Here is a 21,049-nt window from a genome sequence, read left to right on the forward strand (position 1 = left end):
GGGTTGATTTTTATATCCGCTTTTCATTACCAGAAGGAGTCTCAAAGCGGCTTCCACTCTCCTTCTCTTTCTCTCCCCACAACAGGCACCCTGCATGGTAGGTGGAGGGGCTGAGAGAGCTCTAACAAGACTGCTCTATGAGAACAGCACTATCAGGACGGTGATTAGCTCAAGGTCACCCAGCAGGCTGCACGTGGAAGAGCAGGATTCAAACCCAGCTCACCAGATTAGAAGCCTCAGCTCTTAACCAGTATACCTAGCTGACTCTCAGCTTGTATTTGTTTAGGAATAGTACACGTCCACTTGTTTAACTTCTATGAAATCATTGTAAAAAGCCATCTGTCTTTTGCTAACCCAGTGAAATATTTCTGAAGTAATAGCTCGATTGAAATCCAGCAAAACATATGTTTGCTTACCAGTTTTTAGTTTTGTGTAATTATGAACATAATGGGGGAACAAGTTTAATTAATGCAGTTGCTGCAGATGCTCAGAGTAGTGTGTGTGTGTGTGTGTGTGTGTGTGTGTGTGTGTGCATGCACGTGCGCACGCTTTCCTTCAGGATGATTAAAAAGAAATCTGTTCAGAAATGGTTTCTTATATAGCTTGCATGCTGTGAGTGTAATTCCTAAAAAGCAGTAAACACTCTGTGTGTCTTTTATTTACTCGTTGAATTATACTTTGAGAGGCCTGTTTCAGATTAGGATTTTTACTTCATAAATAGCAGAATTAAAATGTATTTATTTCTTTATTTCTTCAGTTTCTTACCGGCCACGCCCAAATGGCTCGTGCCGGGTTACAAAGTCTGTATAAATCCCCCAATAAAACTTCCCTTAAAGCCCCAGACATAAAATACAATTTAAAAAAATGAAATAAGTGAAATAAGATACGGCGGAAAAAAACCAAATTCCGTACTAACTCAATCCCATTCCCCATGATACAATCTCATAGAGGGAGGAGGGAAGAGGGGACGGATGAAACCCGTGGCCACCACATACATAGCTCTATTACTTAAAATACTGTTTTCAACATATTGCTAAATCTTAGTTCATCTGTTAAGTGCCAGTGGTATGACAAGTTCTCCTTATGCATTTTAGAAGAGCAGAACTTTATTTCCTGTATATTGTGTGTGAAATAAGAAGTAATGAGGGCTGGACATTTGGCCAACCTGAGCCTCCCCCAGCTGGTGCCAATGGACATATCCAAGGCCCTCCTTTTGCACTAAGGGGGTGCTGCTGCCTGCTGGCATGGAGAAATGCCCTTGGGTATCCCCTCAGTGAGTAAAGGGACACCTTGTTATATAGCTGTTTTTGTGGCAGAACCAGACCACCGGAAGTGACATCACGAACATACATGAAGCAGGCTTATATTGAATGCATCAGTATTGTCTGAGTATGAGCAGCACCACTCTAAGGGTCTCGGGCAGAGATACGTTCATATCATTGCCTACCTGATCCTGGGGCCTTCTTTAGGCAAAGCAGAGGTTCCCGCACTGGGCCTCATCCTATGTATGTTGGCGTATGGATGGAAGTGGTTGGTGTCCATAGTTGGCTTCCTTATAGAGTTGCTAGCACTGCCTCAGCAGATGCCGGAAGATGTTGAGGGTAGGACATGGAGAAGAAGAAGAGCTGTTTTTTTATACCTTGCTTTTCACTACCCAGAGGAGCCCTAAAGTGGCTGACAAATACATTTCTCTTCCTTTACCCACAACAGATACCCTGTGAGGTGTACAGGGCTGAGATTGCTCTGAGAGAACTTCATGAGCCACCCAGCTGGGCTGCATGTAGTGGGGAATCAAACCCACCTTGCCAGATTAAAGTCTCTCTCTCTTTAACCACTACACCAAATTGGCTCTCTGGAGAGGATTGAGTTGGGGGAGCATGTGGCACCATCTCTACTAAAGACCACAGTGACATGGGGAAATTCCCAGGTTGTCACAGTGGAGGAAATTATCTGGCCATTCTTCCTCTTTCGAATCACATTGAACTTTGAGGTTACTGAGGTAATTAATAGTTCCAAATCGATTTGGGATGCAGTGGACATTGAACCCAAGCGGAATGATGACACCCTATTAAAATATCGTCTAGAGCGGGAGTCATCAACCCCCGGTCTGCGGCCCAGTGTCGGGCCACAAAGGGCACGGTACCGGGCTTCCGGCAGCTGTGCCTGCCTCCCCCCGCCTGCAGCGAGAAGGAAGGGAAGAGGCAGGAGCCGTTGCCGGCACGCCGGTGACGCAAACGTGCATGCACGTTAGCGCCCCTGGTGGCGAAAACACGCATGTGCGGCAACTGCGCGTGCGCGTTTTCGCAGCACCCGGGCCATCGGCTCTCCCCTCACCCCGGAGGCAGTCCCTGACCTGAGAAAGGGTTCTTTGGCCATCTCCCTTCTAACAGCAGATGAACTGGCAGTCTGCAAGGCAGATTAGTTTGTGTAGATAACTAATTTCTAAAATCGAGTCCTCTTGTATTTAATCGACGCATTGTATGGGAATGTGCTTGCTATCCTGTCAAAGCTGCGGAACTGTCAACCGGTGGCTAATAAGGGAGGAATGGAGAACAGACTGGTCGGCATGGCTGGATTCTCTTTAAAGTTACTTACGCTAAAATGGGGCTCCTTGTCAGCTGGTACAAGCAATAAGTTACCAATCCACATGGCTTCACTTCTGCTAGATGCATTTGAGGTGCTTAGATTTGGGAAATAGCAAATGAACGTCAATTGGGGTTCCAGTATTACCTTGAAGAATCCACAAACTCTTACCCTTTTTTGATAATGGATCAATAAGAGAACCTTTCCTAGGGCTTAGATCAGGGGTAGTAAAACGGAGGCCCTCCAGATGTCCATGGACTACAATTCCCATGAGCCCCTGCCAGCGTTTGCTTAGAAGGTTCTGATGTCAGTGAAGTGCAAGTAACATTAATTACCTGAGCCTGCTCCAGCAGCTCGTCTTCAACCTAGTCTCAAGAAGACTACATCATTAGCATAGCATCCGGTTTTTCTTGAGTAGAAAAGGGTAGAAGAACATCATATTTCCCTATGTAATAGATACTAATAAGAACATATGAGTGGGCGGTAGGCTCATTTTTCTAAGATAAAATTTCCTGGAAAAAACTCACATAATTGGAAAAGAGGAGAACAGAAGCTGGGCAGATTTCAGGCCCATGTTTCAGTTCAAGTTTTCGGAGCAGATCATGAAGAGGACAGCATGCTGGGGAGTGGGGATGTTAATCCGTAATGTGAGTTTTTTTGTAGTGAAAGAAGTAATGAGTCAAAGCTGGTGTTGAAAGGATAGAAATGCATGAGATTGTTGACAACACAGCAATAAATATAGATGGTCTGGAGAACTTAAAGAACTCTAAGTGTAAAGCAGTGGTCCCCAACCTTTTTTAGGCTGGGGACCGGCAGGGCATCAGGCCGCGCCCGCAGGGACCGCGCCCGCGCGGGCCACGCCCACGCTTCGGGCCGCGCCTGCGGGCCGCGCCCGCCTGCCGCACCCGCGGGCCGCGCCCGGCCGCGCCCGCCTGCCGCACCCGCGGGCCGCGCCCGGCCGCGCCCGTCGGCCGCACCCGCGAGCCGCGCCCGGCCGCGCCCGCCGGCCGCACCCGCCGGCCGCGCCCGGCCGCGCCCGCAGATCGGGCCGCACCCGCGGGCCGCGCCCGCGGATCGGGCCGAGCCGGCACGGCCTGCACGGGCGCGGCCCGGCCCTGTTTCCCTCTCCCCGCCTCCCGCAGTAAGTAGCTTCCCGGGCCGCAAGCTTGCGGCCTGGGAAGTTTTTTACTGCGGGGGGGGGGGGCGGGGAGAGGGAGCCGCGGCCCGGCGCCATGGCCTTTGCGGCCCGGCACCGGGCCGCGGCCCGCAGGTTGGGGACCACTGGTGTAAAGCATTAAAATGGACAGTGAGTTGAAAGAAATGTAGCAGGGCTTTCCTATAGGGCAGGGATGCATATATTTGTGTGTGTGTGTATTTTAAAGATATGGGGCATTTTGAATACTTGAAGTTCAAACGAGATTCACAGGCTGTTTAAACACGCTTGGAAAGAAGAGGAACAGGAAGTCATATGCCCACTGTATAGTCTCCTTATTGCGTGTGATATATGCCGTTTCAGTTGAGCAGTGGGGAAATTGTTGTGAAGATGTTCCATTAACCTCTGACCCACTACTGACACTGGAAGAGAAATGGATGCTTTCAAAAGATGTCAAGTATGTGTAAATTCAGTATTGGGAACAAACCACTTTTAGTGGCTTGGTTACTAGAATATTAATTATTTTTTTAAAAAAACCCTAGTGTTGCAAGGATGAAAAAAAAAATGACAAAAGATCCGAACAGGTTGTTCATTAGTTTGCAGCTTGTTATCTTTTGTGGTCCACCTTGCTGCCCAAGAATTCTTCTCTGACTTGTTGCACTTGGGCCACTGCCACTGCAATGGAGGCTTCTCCTATCAAGCAAGGGTTGCTTTGCGAAGGAAAGGATTCTGGTGAGAGCCTGCACAACATTCTGTGTACTCAGCCAGTCTGGTGGAGGTGGACACCCTATGCCTGTGCCTTGCACCTCTGGCGTGGGGAGTTGTGGGAAGGGGAGGGGCTAAATCAGGGGTAGTCAAACTGCGGCCCTCCAGATGTCCATGGACTACAATTCCCATGAGCCCCTGCCAGCAAACGCTGGCGTTTGCTGGCAGAGGCTCATGGGAATTGTTGTCCATGGACATCTGGAGGGCCGCAGTTTGACTACCCCTGAGCTAGATGCTCTGAACCTTTCCTATTCTGAACTGAGGCTAGGGATGCAGATGAGACAAGACTAGGGACTTAAGAGAGTAGGCTTGTCAGGTACGCAACATTCCTTTCTTTGTAGAAAGGACCGGACGTGCAACAGGCATAAATTGTTGGCATTGAATTGTTGCCATTATTCACCCATGTGATTAGCTTCAGCTAACTGTTCCTTAGATGTTTTTTTCCCCCATATGCTTTCTATTTTTATGTCTTTGAGCTTCCATATGTCCTTTGAAGGTTCCAGCCCCTCATACTGCCCACCTGTTCCTCTTTAGAAGGTCAACTGACCTGAAGGAATGGCTTTGCAGGTAGAGAGAAGAATTGTGGTAATGGCCTCCCCCCCCCCCCCTTTACCTATCAAATAATCCTATGGAAACAATTTCACTGGAAAGGTACCTAGTTAAATGAATTATGATAAATAGTATTAGCTGCTTCATATTTTATTTGCTTTATTAGTAGTTATCTCACTGAGACTTAAAATGGATTATACAGTTGAAGTCAATGCAATCAATAGGATGAGGCATCTAATAAACTTTGCAGGACTATTGTATTATCCTACCCTATTAAAAATAATTCCATGACTAAAATTGCCTACTTCACTTTTTGTAAAAATAAATACAAGCTATTTTTTATTATGCTAGCTAGATGTACACAGCATAGCACCACGATTTTACATAGTGTTTTAAAAGATTTCTAAATCTTCAGTTGTTGCCATTTTGTTTCAGCTCATTTTGTTGGGGCACTGGTTTGTCATGTGCTCTTCTATCTTCCATTACTTACTCCTAATTTCAGACATCCTACCTGCAGCGTGTGTACTGTACGGCAGAGGTAGTCAACCTGTGGTCCTCCAGGTGTCCATGGACTACAATTCCTATGAGCCCCTGCCAGCATTTGCTGTCAGGGGCTCATGGGAATTGTAGTCCATGGACATCTGGAGGACCACAGGTTGACTACCCCTGGTGTATGGTTGTCGAAAGTGATTTACAAAAGTATGTTGCCTGATGTTGTCGAAAGTGATTTACAAAAGTAAAATGTCCCTTTGTTACCGATTCTGGCTGTTGTAGTGTTTGCAAGTTTTTTTTTTTTAATTCAGATAATTCTGAGAGCAGTAGCATATGTTATTTAAAAATGCTTGAGCAGTGTGAAACTGGATATGTTGTAATTGAAAAGCAAAGAGTTCAGAAGTTTTGGGGTTCAAAATATTCTGTAGAACAGGGATTCCCAAACAGAGGTCCATGGAAGTCCCAGAGGGGGCCTGTAGTAGTGTTGTGCGCTCTGGCAGCGCAGAGGGGAGGGGCAGTGCTGGTGGTGGGGTGCCAGCCGGTGCCCACATGCAGGCAGAGAGCTCTGTGCCTGCTTGTGGGCGCCAGCTGGTGAGCCGCCAGCTCCCCTTCTGTCCACACTGCAGCGCTGGCTGCTTTGGGCTTCAGAGATCACCGAAGCTGCCGAAGAGCGCCAGAGTGTACAACCCTAGTCTGTAGCCTTTCCCCTCCTGCCTTAATGGACTCAGCCACTTCCATTGCTCCCCCCAAGCGTGAGCCTGCACTCCTACTCCTGACTTAAACCACCTCCTGTCTTTTCTCCCCACAGTCCTTGAGCCTGCCTATTAACGTGGGTGGTGATGTCACTACTGAAGGTGTGGCCAGCTGACATCACTTCCGGGGCTCCTTGAAGCCTGAAAAATTATTTCAGGGGCTCCTCCATGATCAAAAAGGAGGAAAAAGGCTGCTGTAGAGTATCATGTAGCTGCAGCTCCTTAATGCTCTTCAGTTTAGAGCAGATAGGTGAAGGCAAGGAAAGGACTTGAAATGTTCAGTTCAAGATAAGGAGTCTTCTCAGTGTGCTGGAAACTATGAAGTTCTTATAATAAATAAAACTATATAAAATAAGTGTTACTAGACATTGGTATATTAAACATACATATTAAAATCCACTGTGTTTAGTTTGGGAAATGGAAACCTGTGAAGAAGTAACATTTATGGTTGGTTTTGGGGTGGTAAAAAGTGTACTAATAACTAAATACACAACAGACTAGAGTATTAAAAGCACATCTATCCTCTCTCCTTTTTCTCTAACTAAACAAGGCAGGTGCTGGAAAGCAGGAATCAGCAAAGCAGGTTACTGTTGTAATGCTAGCAGAATTTGACCTTAACATCATGTCTCTTAAATGCCTCCATACACCAAGAAAAAACTGGGAGGGGGGGTCTTGAATTCTTGCAGAGCTCCAACCGTGGAGGCCCAGATGCTGGCTCGCCTCACCTTCCTCAGATGCCCCAGCGTAGCGTGCACACATGCTTTGCACCGGGGTGGAAAGCCCGGGACACTTCCCGGTAGTGGCAGTGGCTAGGGGGGGAGTGGGGAGGGGCCAGGCTCCCACCGCACGCTGGCAGAGAGCGGCATACTGCCCTCCCAACTCAGCGGGGGCAGGGGGGACTCCCTGGCCGGTCTGCGGAGCTCGCAGAGGCGTGCGGTGTCCCTGCAGGGACACAGTAGTTTGGGGTGGGGCCAGGCCAAAAGGCCCGGCACTGTCAGTTACACAGCACCGGCCCTACCCCCTACCCCAACTCCCGCCGGCGATGCCGTATTCCAGGGACCGTGGAAGATCCCGCATTCCCGTAACACAGGCCTTCCGTGGCTGCACTGGTGGTGGTGTCATGCGTAATCGGGGATTTTCCTTGTTGCCCTGACGCCGCCAACACGTGCATTCCCGTGAATAATGGGTCTATCAGATGCTGGGGACTAGTCACTTGGTGGACCCTTCTTGTGCTCTTCCTTGGACCAGTGGATCATTGTTCTGATCCAGTAGTGCTTGTTCATATGTACTTATATCATCTGTAGAGCGCTTTCAAGTGTTCATAGTGCTTCATATATCTTTTCTTGCGAACATTACTGTATTGAGAGATGTCGGGAGGCTGAGATGGAATGACTTGTCTTAGCAGTTCATAGCAGATATGTGGCTCAACCAGTGACTTCCTGGTATGTAGCTCAGTCTCTTAGCTACTATACTGTGTAAGATGACCAGAAATCCATTTTACGTAGGGGCGTTATTAAGAGCTTGTGCTGAAAATCTTGTTAGAATGATAGAAGTCATACAATTTTATCTCTCAGCCAAATAGTCTGTACTGATTTTTTGGTGTTTGAGCCCACTGACTCCTCGTAAGTATCGAAAAATAGTTGCCCTATAGTAGTAGTTCCATAATCTGTGCAGTGTGGAGTTGTGGAATGTAGTGGTCTTTCTTGGAAGTGGTAGCTTAACAGAAATAAAAGGCATATATCCTGTGGTAAGTTTCTCAGTTCCTGCAGGGGGCTAGTTAGGCTCCTTGACCCACATACATTGCAAATATTCCTTAGCGTTTCCCTCTTCCAGGGCTAGCTTTTAAGAGCTGCTTGTTTATTAAATAGCAAGGACTTTCATACATCATAAAAAATTTAGGTTAAGTGTTTTAGGGAAAGGTTCCCCAGCTGATCTGTGAGAACAGAACTTAACACTGGAAAGACAGTGGTCAAGAGAAAGAGGGTGACAAGTAAGCATGCTTGTACTGTTAAAATCATTGTCCTATCTGTATTGATCAATGCTGTTACAGTTACTTGCGGGGTGGGGTGGGGTGGAATAGCGTGGTTAAAAATAAATGTGAGCATAAGCCCTACATTTGCAGCCTCTTAAAGTTGAATCATTGGCCAGATGTAAAAGAAATATGGCGACGATAGTATCTTAACATTATATTTTGTTAGATTCAGGTGAGTAGCCATGTTGGTCTGAAGTACTAGAACAAAATTTGAGTCCATTGGCACCTTTAAGACCAACAAAGTTTTATTCAAAGTGTGAGCTTTCATGTGTGTTGTCTGAGGAAGTGTGCATGCACACAAAAACTCACATCTTGAGTAAAACGTCCTTGGCCAGTGGACTGAGGCTTTGAGATGTTTTGTTGTCCTTCTGGAGCAGAGTGAGGCAATGGGTTCAACCCTTCACTCTAATCCTGTATATCCTTAAGAGGATCCTTCTCCTGGACCTACCTGGGTTAACTTGCAGGTGGCTATTTTTATGGTCCTTGATCACTTGCCTCTGCATGAATAAATAAACAGGGGCATTTCCGTTACATCTTATGAAAACTGAAAGCTATAATTATCTGGTAACTCACAAAGGAAGAAGTTTGAGCCCATGGATTACCCAATCATTCATACTTGGTTCAAAGACTGTGCGCTCTGTAATAAAAATATAGTAAAACGATGAAGTGTTAAGTTCTGATCTTCCTGTTTGATCATATAATTTGATAAAAGGTTTGATTTTTGGTTTTCAGCAAACAGCTTGATATATCACTGATCTAATATATGCTTGGATTATTTGATTAATAGTACAGTTTGGCAAAGTAATAACTGTAGGTGATCTATAAACCATCTCTGAGTTCTTGCAGTTAATCAACTGTTAAATGCAAAGTAATTACTCACTTTCTGGCTCCTGGAGAACTCTTACCCATTTCTGTGATTTAGGGATCATGTTCATCTTTGTTAATTCGTTATACAGGTTTTCGTAGTCGGCATTAAATTCACTGTTTATTTGCTGGTTTTAAGGGTAGGTCCTCAGATGTAAATAACAGCTGTACTTAAATAACAGTTGTACTTACTTCTGCCATTAACAAGAGGAAAGCACACAATAACTCTGAGGAGAGATGTCCTCTATTTTGCCTTCTCACCTGATGTATAGGTACTTGTTACCTGGCTGTTGGCCACAAACAGTAACCCATTTTGGGTTATAAATGTTGTAATGAATATAAATGTACTGGTTCCCTTTGTGGAGAAGAAAGGGGCTGTGCTGTAAATAGTTCTCTTTACTGACCTTGGCTCATTTCTTTTTCCTCCCCACCCAGTACTTTCAACACCCCCACCGCTGCCACCTCCGATACAGGCATATGCATTTAAGCCGCCTCCTCGACCTGATTTTGGAACTTCAGGGAGAACCATCAAATTACAAGCCAACTTTTTTGAAATGGACATTCCTAAAATCGACATCTACCATTACGAATTGGATATCAAGCCAGAGAAGTGCCCTAGAAGAGTTAACAGGTATGTCTCACTTGACTTTCTTCTCTTCTTCCTGTGGACCTCATGAAAAAATGAGGGCGCTTCCAACTTTGCTGTGAACCATTGCTCACAGAACACTTAGCGCTGTGACATTTGAATAGCAAACCAGAAGCGAAAATGCCTCTGTTCTCTTAAAACATAAAGTTGGTTTCTCCAAATCTTCTTATACCATCCTAAACATCTCTTTGTGTCTTCCTGTGGTTAATTGGTACTGTTTGTATTTTTTTTTTCAGTAAAGGTGTCAGATTTCAGTCCTTTATTGGTGGGTGGTTATCTAGTTCATTGCAGTTCATCTACTTCATCCAGTACTGCCCTTTCTTACTAGTTGGTATGTAGTTTATTACCAAACTTCTTAAAGGAAGAGGTGGTGTTACCAATGGCTTGTTTTCCTGTCTTCACCGGCTGGCAGGGGGAAGTAAATTCATTTGTCTGGTGGTGGTATAAAAGGACTTTGGGGGAACTATATGTAATAACAGGTAAGAGATTACGCTCCTTCATCACATTGCCAGTTAATGGAAAACTTCCAGATGATGATGAAAAGGGTTCTGTCTCAAGGGAATGTAGGAACTTTAGATAGCTGTTTTTTTACAAATCATACTGCAGAAGCAAATGGGCAGACTGCTGTGTATTTTTCCGCATTCTGTTTTGGGAATTATCTGTAAATTGGGGGCTGAGCTTTGAGCATGAAGGCTGTTTCAGGATGAATGAGCTAGCCCTCTTCCTTTCTGTCAGGCAAAATATGAATCCAAGTTGGGATGCCTGATGGCATGAGGCTCTGCTTGCCTTTGGCATTGTGTTCTCCTTCTACTTTGAACATATGCTTTTGCCTGTGGACAGAGGGAAGGTTATTTCACTCTATGATTTTGCTTATCATTTTGAATGTTTTTAGACACGAGATCCACCCTGTTGTGCAGTTTACCCTCATATTCCAAAAGGGTTGTGGAGATTGAAGCCTCACAGGCTGACCCCTTGGGGCAGGGGTAGTCAAACTGCGGCCCTCCAGATGTCCATGGACTACAATTCCCAGGAGCCCCTGCCAGCGAATTCTGGCAGGGGCTCCGGGGAATTGTAGTCCATGGACATCTGGAAGGCCGCAGTTTGACTACCCCTGCCTTGGGGGATGTGACCTTTGGGGCAGGGAAGATCCCTCTGGGTCACATTCACTGGATGCAGTGTTGCAAAGCAACTATTGAAAAGCTACTTGGGTTGACACCTCCAGTGTTAGGTGCTCTACATTGTGCATTGATTGTTTGGGATATTGTGTATTGTTTTTGGTTTTTAAAAAGCAAAACTGTAGATGGTTCCTTCGGTAGGAGGAAACTTGTCTCATTAAAAAATGATAGATTCAAGTAGCCGTGTTGGTCTGAAGCAGCACAACAAAACAAAATCAGAGTTCAGTGGCACTGTTAAGACCAACAAAGGTTATTCAAAGCGTGAGCCTTCGAGTGCAAGACACAAAAAGAGCAACAATGAATATTTAATTTGTGCACGTCATTTATATTCTGCCTTTCTCTCCAGCGGGGACCCAAAGTGGGTTAATCATGCTACTCTCTTCCATTTTGATCTCCCAGCAACCCTATGAAGAAAACCAGGCTGAGTCTCTGGCTATAAGTAACCCAGCATGCTTCCACTGCATGGTGGGGATTGGAATCTGGGCTTCTCAGATCCTAGTCCAACAGTCAGACCACAACACCACACTGACTGTCTTCATAACGATAAGACAAGTGAAGCTGTGAAAGCAGCCGTATTGCAAAAAGCCATGTGATAGTCCAAGGCCTTGTATCTTATTTAAACAGGGCTGCCCTGATAGCACTGCACATTAGCACCAGAGGGGGTTTTGGCTCAGTCAGTTGGTACACTGATGTACTAATAGTGCCCAGCCCTAAGAATTGAGTTTAAATGTGCAGTTCAGTGCCAAGAATGGTGCTCAGGTAAGTCTTTTTAAAAAGAAGACAAGGCTTGGTTTGGCATCACCTTTAAAACATTGATTGAAATGAGATGGTCTTTGGCACGTCACTATCAATCTTCAATATGAAATATGGATCTAACATAAGTCTGTTTTAAGGATGTAATGCTGTGGGATGCTTTGAACACTCTGAAGTTCTGTATCCATGTATTAATATGACTTAGGGGTTGTATTCTGCACAGCTCCATATGCTGACGAAAAACAGAATCGTTGCATGCAATCTTTTTGTTTATACTTGAACATTCCAATTAATGGATTGTTCTCGGCATTTTGTTTGTTCGATGTGAGCTATTATGTTAACTTAATTGTCTTGTTTCAGAGAGATAGTTGAACATATGGTCCAGCACTTTAAAGCGCAGATATTTGGAGATCGCAAACCAGTATTTGATGGAAGAAAAAACCTGTACACAGCTATGCCACTTCCAATTGGGAGAGACAAAGTAAGTATTAAAATGTAGTTATGATGTCAACTCATACTGTGATACTCTTTTTTTTTAAAGCCAGTCACTGGGATTCCCAATGAGACCTCTGCCAAAGATCAAAAATTCTTATGCAGTTGGCACAATTCGTGATAAGATGTATTCCCTTGTTTCTCTGAAGTTAGTGTGTTGCAGCCCTGCTAAATCTCATCTGCTTACTTTGCCAACTCCTTGTGCTGCTTTGAAAATGTGTCAGCCAGGATGTAATTATGAAAAGTCAATTATGAAGAAGGAAAAGGCAGTTAGAATGATGGGTCTGATTATTTTATTGGAAAGTTCTGTGTTCTCTTTATTACTTTTTCACTCATCTCCCATGTTACTTTGCTGAGTTGAGGAGCTCCATTGCTCCTGTTGGCATCATGCATCGAGCAACAACTTGGTGTTGTGGTTAAAAGCGTCTAATTTTGGGAGCCAGGTTTGATTCCCCACTCCTCCAGCTGGGTGAACATGGGCTAGTCACAGTCCTGTTAGAGCTGTTCTATCACAACTCTCTCAGCCCCAGACCTCTCTCACAGGGTGTCTGTTGTGGGGAGAGGAAGGGAAGGTGATTGTAAGCCGCTTTGAGACTCCCTCAGGTAGTGAAGAGTGGGGTATAAAAACAAACTCTTCTAATTCTTCTTCTTAAATGGAAAGAATCATCTTGTTGTGCTTTCATAATGTTGCAGGTGGAGTTGGAGGTCACGTTGCCAGGGGAAGGGAAGGACAGAATATTTAAAGTGGCAATAAAGTGGATGTCCTGTGTGAGCCTGCAGGCTTTACATGATGCTCTTTCTGGTCGTCTTCCAAGTGTCCCTTTTGAAACCATTCAGGCACTGGATGTAGTAATGAGGCACCTGCCTTCCATGAGGTAAGTAAAAAGCCCCATATATCCCTTTAGGGCAGTGGTTCTCAACCTGGGGGTTGGGTCCCCTTTGGGGCTTGAACGACCCTTTCACAGGGGTTGCGGTAGGGCAAGCAGCTTGGCTGGGGGGGGGGCACCATCAACACAACAGCCTTGTGGGGCAGATCAAGATTGTTTGTCTGTCTGGAGCAGTGGAAAAGAGCGAGATAGGCATGGTGGGATAAGAGACAGAGCTGAACTGAGAAACCCCAGGAAAAAAAAACAATTTATACACAATCATGAACAAGGGATCTTCATGCCACTGATCAGTTTCAGTTTAATTTCTGTGGAAAAACACTTACATAATTTTGTGGTTGGGGTCACCACAACAGGAGGAACTGGATTAAAGGGTCACGGCATTAGGAAGGTTGAGAACCACTGCTAAGGGCAGAGGTAGTCAACCTGTGGTCCTCCAGATGTCCATGGACTACAATCCCCATGAGAACCTGCCAGCGTTTGCTGGAGGACTACAGGTTGACTACCCCTGCTTTAGGGTATTCTGCTGCCTCCAAAAACCTCTGACGCCTGTTCTGAAATAATTTATGAATTCTAGTTTGGCAGTTTAATGCATTTTTTGTGCATCCACAGACACATTTGTTTGAGGTCCAGTCCTACGGAGAGTTACTGTAGCCGAAGCCTTAGTTTCTGAGGTCCTAAAAGACGTGGGTTCCAAAAGCGTCATGTTTTATTTAAAAACAAAACAGGTTTCTAGATGTCATATGCAGATGGGTGACTTGATTAAATTTTCGCAGCACCCGGGCCGTCGGCTGTTCCCTCACTCCGGAGGCGGTCCCTGACCTGAGAAAGGTTGGGGACCGCTACCTTAGCCTATGACTCGCTCCCCTCCCCTCAGCTGTTTTTGGAGCTTTCATAGGGAACAGAAAGCAGGGAATCCAGGTCCCTTTGAACCTGTGCTTTACATGGACCCCCATGAACTGTGGGCCACCATGAACTGTTTTAAACATTTATGCCAGTTTGTGATGTTAAACCTGCCGTGAACCTCAGTTCACCAACCACAAGCATGCTTCGGTTCATGCCCATCCCAATTCTCAAGCACTCCTATCACGTATCATTTGCCTTGTCTTTCTTTCAGCAACTTCTTTCTGCTGCTGCTTCTAGTTATTCATAATAGTGGTCTGTGTCTCAAACACGATAACAGTGAGATACGCTGGATGTTGAGCAAAAATATTTTGTCTGTGAGAAGAGAGTTGGATGTAGACTTTTTTCTACTGAGGTGTGATAAATTGTCTCATTTCCACTGCAGGTATACTCCTGTGGGCCGGTCCTTTTTTACTGCCTCTGAAGGGTGCTCAAATCCCTTGGGTGGAGGCAGAGAAGTTTGGTTTGGATTCCACCAGTCCGTTAGGCCTTCACTGTGGAAAATGATGCTTAACATTGACGGTATGCTTTGGATGAACTTTTTCCTAGCCGTATCTTTCCTATTGGGCCTAAATTGACCGACAAAATGCAGATCAGTCAAAATTTTGAAAGGATTATTTGATCCTTCAAATCGAATTAATTTGTTTGCATCTATTTTCCCCCTGCTTTGATTTTAGTATCTGCGACAGCATTTTATAAGGCACAACCAGTAATTGAGTTTGTGTGTGAAGTTTTGGATTTCAAAAGTATTGAAGAACAACAGAAACCTCTGACAGATTCCCAAAGGGTTAAGTTTACCAAAGAAATTAAAGGTAGGTTGAATGACACTTGACCAAGACTTGTCTGTGTGGAACAGAATTTGGGAACTGTGAAAGACTCGCTTATGGCAAATGGGGTTTTGATCAGCTGGGTTTATTTATTATTCCCTACTTCCTGGTAGGGATTGAAAGCAGTTTACAGGATCATTCCCCCCCTCCTCCCATAATCCTCACCACAACTACTCTGTTCTCTTGTCTTTTGATTCTCTGACATGGATGTCATCCTCCTTTAAATGACCTGTAAAAATATTTCATCAATTATATTCTCAAGCATGTAGAAGGGAATTGCCTAATTCCCCTTCTTCCTTGTTGGTCCCTGGGTGCAATGGAGCTTTGTCCATCTCTGCAAAGGTTTCTCCTATTCTCCATCCCCAACGGTGGAGAAATGAGCCTCTCAAGCGAGATATTTCTGCTCACCCATAGCAGTTTTAAAAAGAAGTGCCTATTGACAAGAGAACTGCTACAGCTGATTTTTGTGAATCTGATCTGAGATGAAAAGGGCATTGACCACTTCTATTTGTAAATTATTAGGTCTGAAGGTGGAGATCACTCATTGTGGGCAAATGAAGAGAAAATACAGAGTATGCAATGTCACGCGACGACCAGCAAGTCACCAAACGTAATCTTTGTTTTCTTTTCTTGTATTTTCTGTATTCCTCGAAGTTCACTTTGTTTCTCATGTACTTACATATGACCAGATGAAGAACAACATCACAGAAGGCAGTTTGGATAGGTCACAGTTTGCAGATAAAATTCCCTCTGGTGTTGGAGGAAAGATTCCTTTTTTAAAAAAATGACTTCATGTGTCCCTTCGTTTCAAATCCCACTAGGCTGAATTAATTTTGCATCTTCTGGTTGACTAAAACCTGTGTAAGCTTCAAATAACCGTTGGAGGTTTTAGATCTATCATGATTTTGGACAGTTGAAACAAATTATCTGGGGAAGATAGCAGTGGAACCACTCAATTTATTTTTTGAAGACGGGTAGAAAGTCTGAAGGATTCAGGGTTTACCCATGGACTGTGAAGGGCTCCTGTCTGGTCTATAGAAACTTAGCTTCTTGGGCTTGTTGTTAACTCCTGAGGGAGCCGGGAGATCCTAAGAGAACATGGTGATGGCTAGTAGGGTTATGAAGTCTCCGCATGCTTATTTCTGACGACAAGCATAAGCACCTAGCCTCTAACATCAGAAATAATTATTAGTATGAAGTTGAAAGTGGCTTGGAGGGAAAAAATGCAAATGTTTTGTTTTAAATTGAGAAATGGACATTTCAACGGCACCCATTAGAATCGGGCAACAGTGTTGTAGTGGGCAGAATTGGCTGGTAGAACGAGCTCCCAGAAGAGATCAAGGGCCTGCCGGAGCTGGCACAGTTCCGCAGGGCCTGCAAAATGAAGCTCTTCCGCCAGGCATTTGGTTGAGGTCAACCTAACCGACAATATCTACTGGGCTACCCAGATCCCCTCCCCGTGAACTCTGAATTGTCCATCTATGGGATAGTTAACATATTAATGTTGTTCAACCAATTACTAAACTACTGTCACTGTTGTTACTGTTACTAGGTTTACCATTGTTGTTTTATTAGTTGTTGTTACTGAGTTATGCTGTACTTGCTCCATGTTCTCTCACATTCTGTGTAAACGGCCTTGAGCCGCAGGAGAGGGCTGTATCTGTTCCACTATATATTTCTGGTAAGGCCTTGGGGCGGCTCTCATGCAGCAAGGATCTGCAGCCTCCAAGTCTCAGTGGAAGGAGGAGGGGTTGGTTGGAAGGCAATTTGCTGGCTACTGGACAGACAGGCAAGCCGGTTGGAGGAGGAGGCTGCCCTAAGTGGGAGTTAAGTGCTGAGTGGCACAAGCCATGAGACGGGCTACTCCTCCAAGCCCTTACCAGAAATATATATTGGAACAGATTATTGAAGTAATGGTGAGAGAACTTGTACTCAATAACTGAATTGCTTATTCTCTCTTTCCCCACCCCACCTTTGATTTTTTTGTAGATTCCCACTTCAGCAGGAGAGTGGACAGACCGTTGAATGCACTGTAGCTCAATATTTTAAGGATAGGCACAAGTTGGTTTTACGCTACCCTCATCTTCCATGTTTACAAGTTGGACAGGAGCAGAAACACACATACCTTCCTCTCGAGGTAAAGAATTTCTATAAATACAGGCTATTCCTTCTCTGCACAAAGCTTATCATGTTACCCATTGATTTGCACACGTGTCTCATTATGCTCTGGTGCCTCTGCCCCTCATTCATAGGGGGGGAAAAGTGATATCCAAGGTGCTGCAAAGAATTTCTTAAGCAAAAAGTCAACAATGCGTTTCTGAACCTTGTTTATATGAATCAGCAGACATTATTGGGAGAACTGGCTGAGAGATGGAAGGTGTGCCCCAGCCTCCCATTCACCATGATGGTGGTGCTTATATTTGCCTGCAGTGGGAGGAGAAGTGAAAGCAAGGCTCTGTTATGCCCTGTAGGGAACAGGGAGGAGCTGTGGCTCAGTGACAGAACATCTGTTTAGCATGCAGAAGGATCCAGGTCTGCTCCCTGCCATCTCCAGTTAGAAAGACCTGGCAGTCGGCGATTACAAAGACTTCTGCCTGAGACCCTGGAGAGCCACTGCCAGTCTGAGGGCGCAATGCTGACTTGGGTGGATCAACGGTCTAATTTGGTAGAAGGCAGCTTCTCGTGAGCAGCAGTCTGTATATCAGTGCTGCACCAGTAGTGGGCAGAACTGAGCCTGGCATGCTCTCTTTGGGTAGCTTTTAAATTATAATTTGCATATTCTGTTCCTTTAGGTATGCAACATAGTGGCAGGGCAGAGGTGTATAAAGAAGCTGACAGACAATCAAACTTCTACTATGATAAGGGCAACTGCCCGATCAGCGCCTGATCGTCAAGAGGAAATCAGCAAGCTGGTGAGTTCTTTTTCATGGGAAGGTATGACTAGAGCAGCCTTTCTCATCTTTTTTACTGTTGAGGAACCCTGTTGAGGAACTGTTGAGGAAGCCTGAAACATTCTTCAGGCTTCGAGAAACCCCAAGATAGATGTCAGCAGGCCACACATTCCTGCCATACCCCCAAAATCACATGTCACCAGGAGTGACATCACTGAGACACTCCCACTGGATGTGATATCAGTAGGCCACTCCCATAGCACAGGAAGTGATCGCACAGAAATATTTTCAGATGCTGTTTGAACAGAACCATACCTGCACTCTGGGCTGGCTACCAGTTTGCTCTGATACACCAAAGAGAGACTGCAGTGGGAGCTTGCAGGAACACAGCTGGGGCAGGCCTATGCCACCCTGCTGTCTCCACCTCCCAACACCGAAAACAGGGCTGGAACAGGCCTAGCCACTTCATCACGGCCTATGCCACTCCATCGCCTCCAGTCCACCCCCCAATGCCAGAAGCCCAATAACTTAATATATGTGTGTGTGGATGGATGGTTGGATGGATGGGATGGGATGGGATGGGATGGATGGATGGATGGATGGATGGATGGATGGATGGATGGATATTAACTCTCACCCAATTGGTGAAACCCTACCAGGGCCATCATGAAACACTAAGGGTTCTCGAAACCCTGATTGAGAAAGCCTGGGCTAGAGCTGTTCTGTGTGTTATGGAAACTCCCATTTCGGCTTTCACAATAAGTGCTGCACATCTGCATGGGTTTACTTTATATAACTCTGTTTCCAATATTCAAGGCCATAATTAATTTGTATATGTTTTAGCAAGGACAAAAGTTGTGAAAAGAAAGGAAGGGGAGGGAGGGGCTTAAAGGTAGGAACAAAAGGAAAGCAACCTGTATTTATGCAAGGACTCTCACTCCCTCAGTTCTTAAAAAGTTTCCTCACCTTCACACTGGATTCTGAGTTTTAACCGGCTACTGTTCATATGTTCCACAGTTTTTCTCCACTCCACTCATTCTAAACAGGCAAGTGCTGTGTTTGAGTTTTTGAGTCAGGTAGTCACGAAAGTGTCAACCTTTGCTGATCTTTGTTTGTTTTGGTGTTTCTAGATGCGAAGTGCAAGTTTCAATACTGACCCTTTTGTTCGTGAATTTGGGATCCTGGTCAAAGATGAAATGACTGACGTCACCGGCCGGGTCTTGCAACCTCCTTCAATCCTCTATGGAGGCAGGGTATGTGAGCTGAGACCCTGCAGGAGCTGTAGAAATCTCTCTCTCTCTTTTTCATCTTGATTGTCTTAAACCAAATAAGAAAAAAAATTGAGTTCGGTGGCACCTTTAAGACCAAAAAAGTTTAATTCTGTGTAGAAGTTTTCTTGTCTAGGCACACTTCTTAAGGTACATTAAAACAGATTTCCTCAAGCATTAAATATAGGTAGAGAGGCCTGTGTGTGTGTGGGAGGACTAGCTGTTAGGGAGAGCTAGTTAGAGTCAAGATGCATACGTAACTGGGTTATAAGTATATAGCTAAGATTGCATTAAAGCAGTTGGTAAGACCTGTGAATGCAAAGTAGTATACAAATAAAAGAGTTAACAGATGTGAAACGTTTGAATCCAGTGGTACCTTTAAGACTTAGAAAAGTTTCATTCTTTATGTAAGTGAGAACTGAGTTACTTGGGCTTGTGTAGATACACACTTCTTCCAATACATTAAAACAGACCTCCTTGTATGAATAGGGTAGCAGAAAATCCATCCGTGTTGCTATCATATATTGAATTAGAAATATTTTGCATTTTTACCTACAGAAGTTTTTAAAGCAACTTAGAAACAATTTTTAAGATACAGTGTAGAAACTAAAACAAGCAAAGTTGACTTGAAAAAGAGTTGTTTTTTTATACCCTACTTTTCAATGCTCAAAGGAGTCTCAAAGCGGCTTACAAACACAGTTCCATTTCTCTCCCAACAACTTATCCTGTGAGGTAGGTAGGGCTGACAGAGCTATCACAGGACTGTTCTGTGAGAACAGCTTCTAACAGCTTCTAAGGTCATTCAGCTCGCCAGATTAGAAGCTGCCACTCTTAACCACTAAACCAAGCTGACTTTGGAAGGGTATAACTCTTAGCGTTGCTAAACATGGGTAAATCTCTAAGGTTTTCATCTGTCTCCTGAAGGTAAGCGCTAGGCAAGTGGATGCAAGAAGGGGTTACACAGACAGGCTACTTCAATAGAGTGTGTCTGGTAAAGAGCCACTCACCTTGACTTTGAAGGAGGACGCATATATAGAGTAAGGGCTCAAATGGGGCAAGTTTGTATGGAAACAGCACACCTTTAAATATCCTGGTCCAAAATGGTTGAGGACTGTGCAAGGGTTCTTAGCTGGGACGTTAAGAGCTCTGAATTTGTGGAAGAGGTCTGCAATTTTGCTGGTCTCTAAGGGGCTGTAGGACTCAAATCTGGCTGTTCAGCTGCAGGCCAGCATGGCTACCCTCTGAAACTACTGCCAATGAATGTATACAAGTGCAGAGTTTTATTACTGTCTGTCCTACTGAACACAAAATTTGTGTTGTGCACAGTAGGCTTCTAGACAGAGCAGGTTTTCTATTGTCCTCTCTATAATCCATTTACTCCTTGCTTGAAACCTGTAATTCTGATGAAACTATCTATAAAACATGGGTGACCATTTTTTAAAAGCTGTCTCCCTAATAGCAACTACCTTTTATCAGATTTGATGGTCCATTTAGTCCCAGCAGCCTGTTCCATATAGTGGCGAACCAGATGCTCCAAGCAAGTCATGATGCCAAAACCTTCCTCTCCTGCCACTGCCCAGCACTGAACATTGAGGTTTCTTCTAGCCATTGTGTCCCATGGCTACTGACAGACCTGGCCCCACTTTAAAGCCAATTAAACCGGCGGCCGGGACCATATGTTGCAGCAGTGAATCGCTACAAATTAATTGGTTTTTAAGTGAGAAAGTGCTTTCACATGAGAGCACAGTGCAGAGGTCTCTTTCTGTAGTAAATCCATCTCTTGCTTTCTCCCCGTTTCTAGAACAAAGCAATTGCTACACCAGTTCAAGGGGTGTGGGACATGAGAAACAAACAGTTCCACACTGGGATTGAAATAAAAGTCTGGGCCATTGCTTGTTTTGCCCCCCAACGCCAGTGCACTGAAGTCCATCTTAAGTAAGTGGGTTGTTTTTGAATTGACGTTTTGTTCACTGATGTGATTTTGAATGTTTTCTTGTAGCTTGCAACCTGTGATGTGGGT

The 21,049-nt window shown here is 44.8% G+C and overlaps 1 protein-coding gene across 3 annotated transcripts in view; it reads left to right on the forward strand.

Moving 5' to 3' along the window:
* Positions 1-21,049, forward strand: part of AGO2 (argonaute RISC catalytic component 2) — a 53,933-nt gene that overhangs the window by 5,151 nt on the left and 27,733 nt on the right. For 2 of the 3 annotated variants that reach the window (XM_077351416.1, XM_077351418.1), the window contains exons 2-11: positions 9,626-9,821; positions 12,125-12,245; positions 12,947-13,131; positions 14,429-14,565; positions 14,721-14,855; positions 15,393-15,480; positions 16,860-17,007; positions 17,663-17,782; positions 18,892-19,014; positions 20,831-20,964. In XM_077351416.1, coding sequence (XP_077207531.1) covers positions 9,626-9,821; positions 12,125-12,245; positions 12,947-13,131; positions 14,429-14,565; positions 14,721-14,855; positions 15,393-15,480; positions 16,860-17,007; positions 17,663-17,782; positions 18,892-19,014; positions 20,831-20,964 — 1,387 coding nt within the window. The remainder of the gene's footprint in view (positions 1-9,625; positions 9,822-12,124; positions 12,246-12,946; positions 13,132-14,428; positions 14,566-14,720; positions 14,856-15,392; positions 15,481-16,859; positions 17,008-17,662; positions 17,783-18,891; positions 19,015-20,830; positions 20,965-21,049) is intronic. The other variant, XM_077351417.1, reaches the window with a different exon arrangement.

This window comes from Paroedura picta, chromosome 9 (assembly GCF_049243985.1).
Source record: "Paroedura picta isolate Pp20150507F chromosome 9, Ppicta_v3.0, whole genome shotgun sequence".
Classification (NCBI taxonomy): domain Eukaryota; kingdom Metazoa; phylum Chordata; class Lepidosauria; order Squamata; family Gekkonidae; genus Paroedura; species Paroedura picta.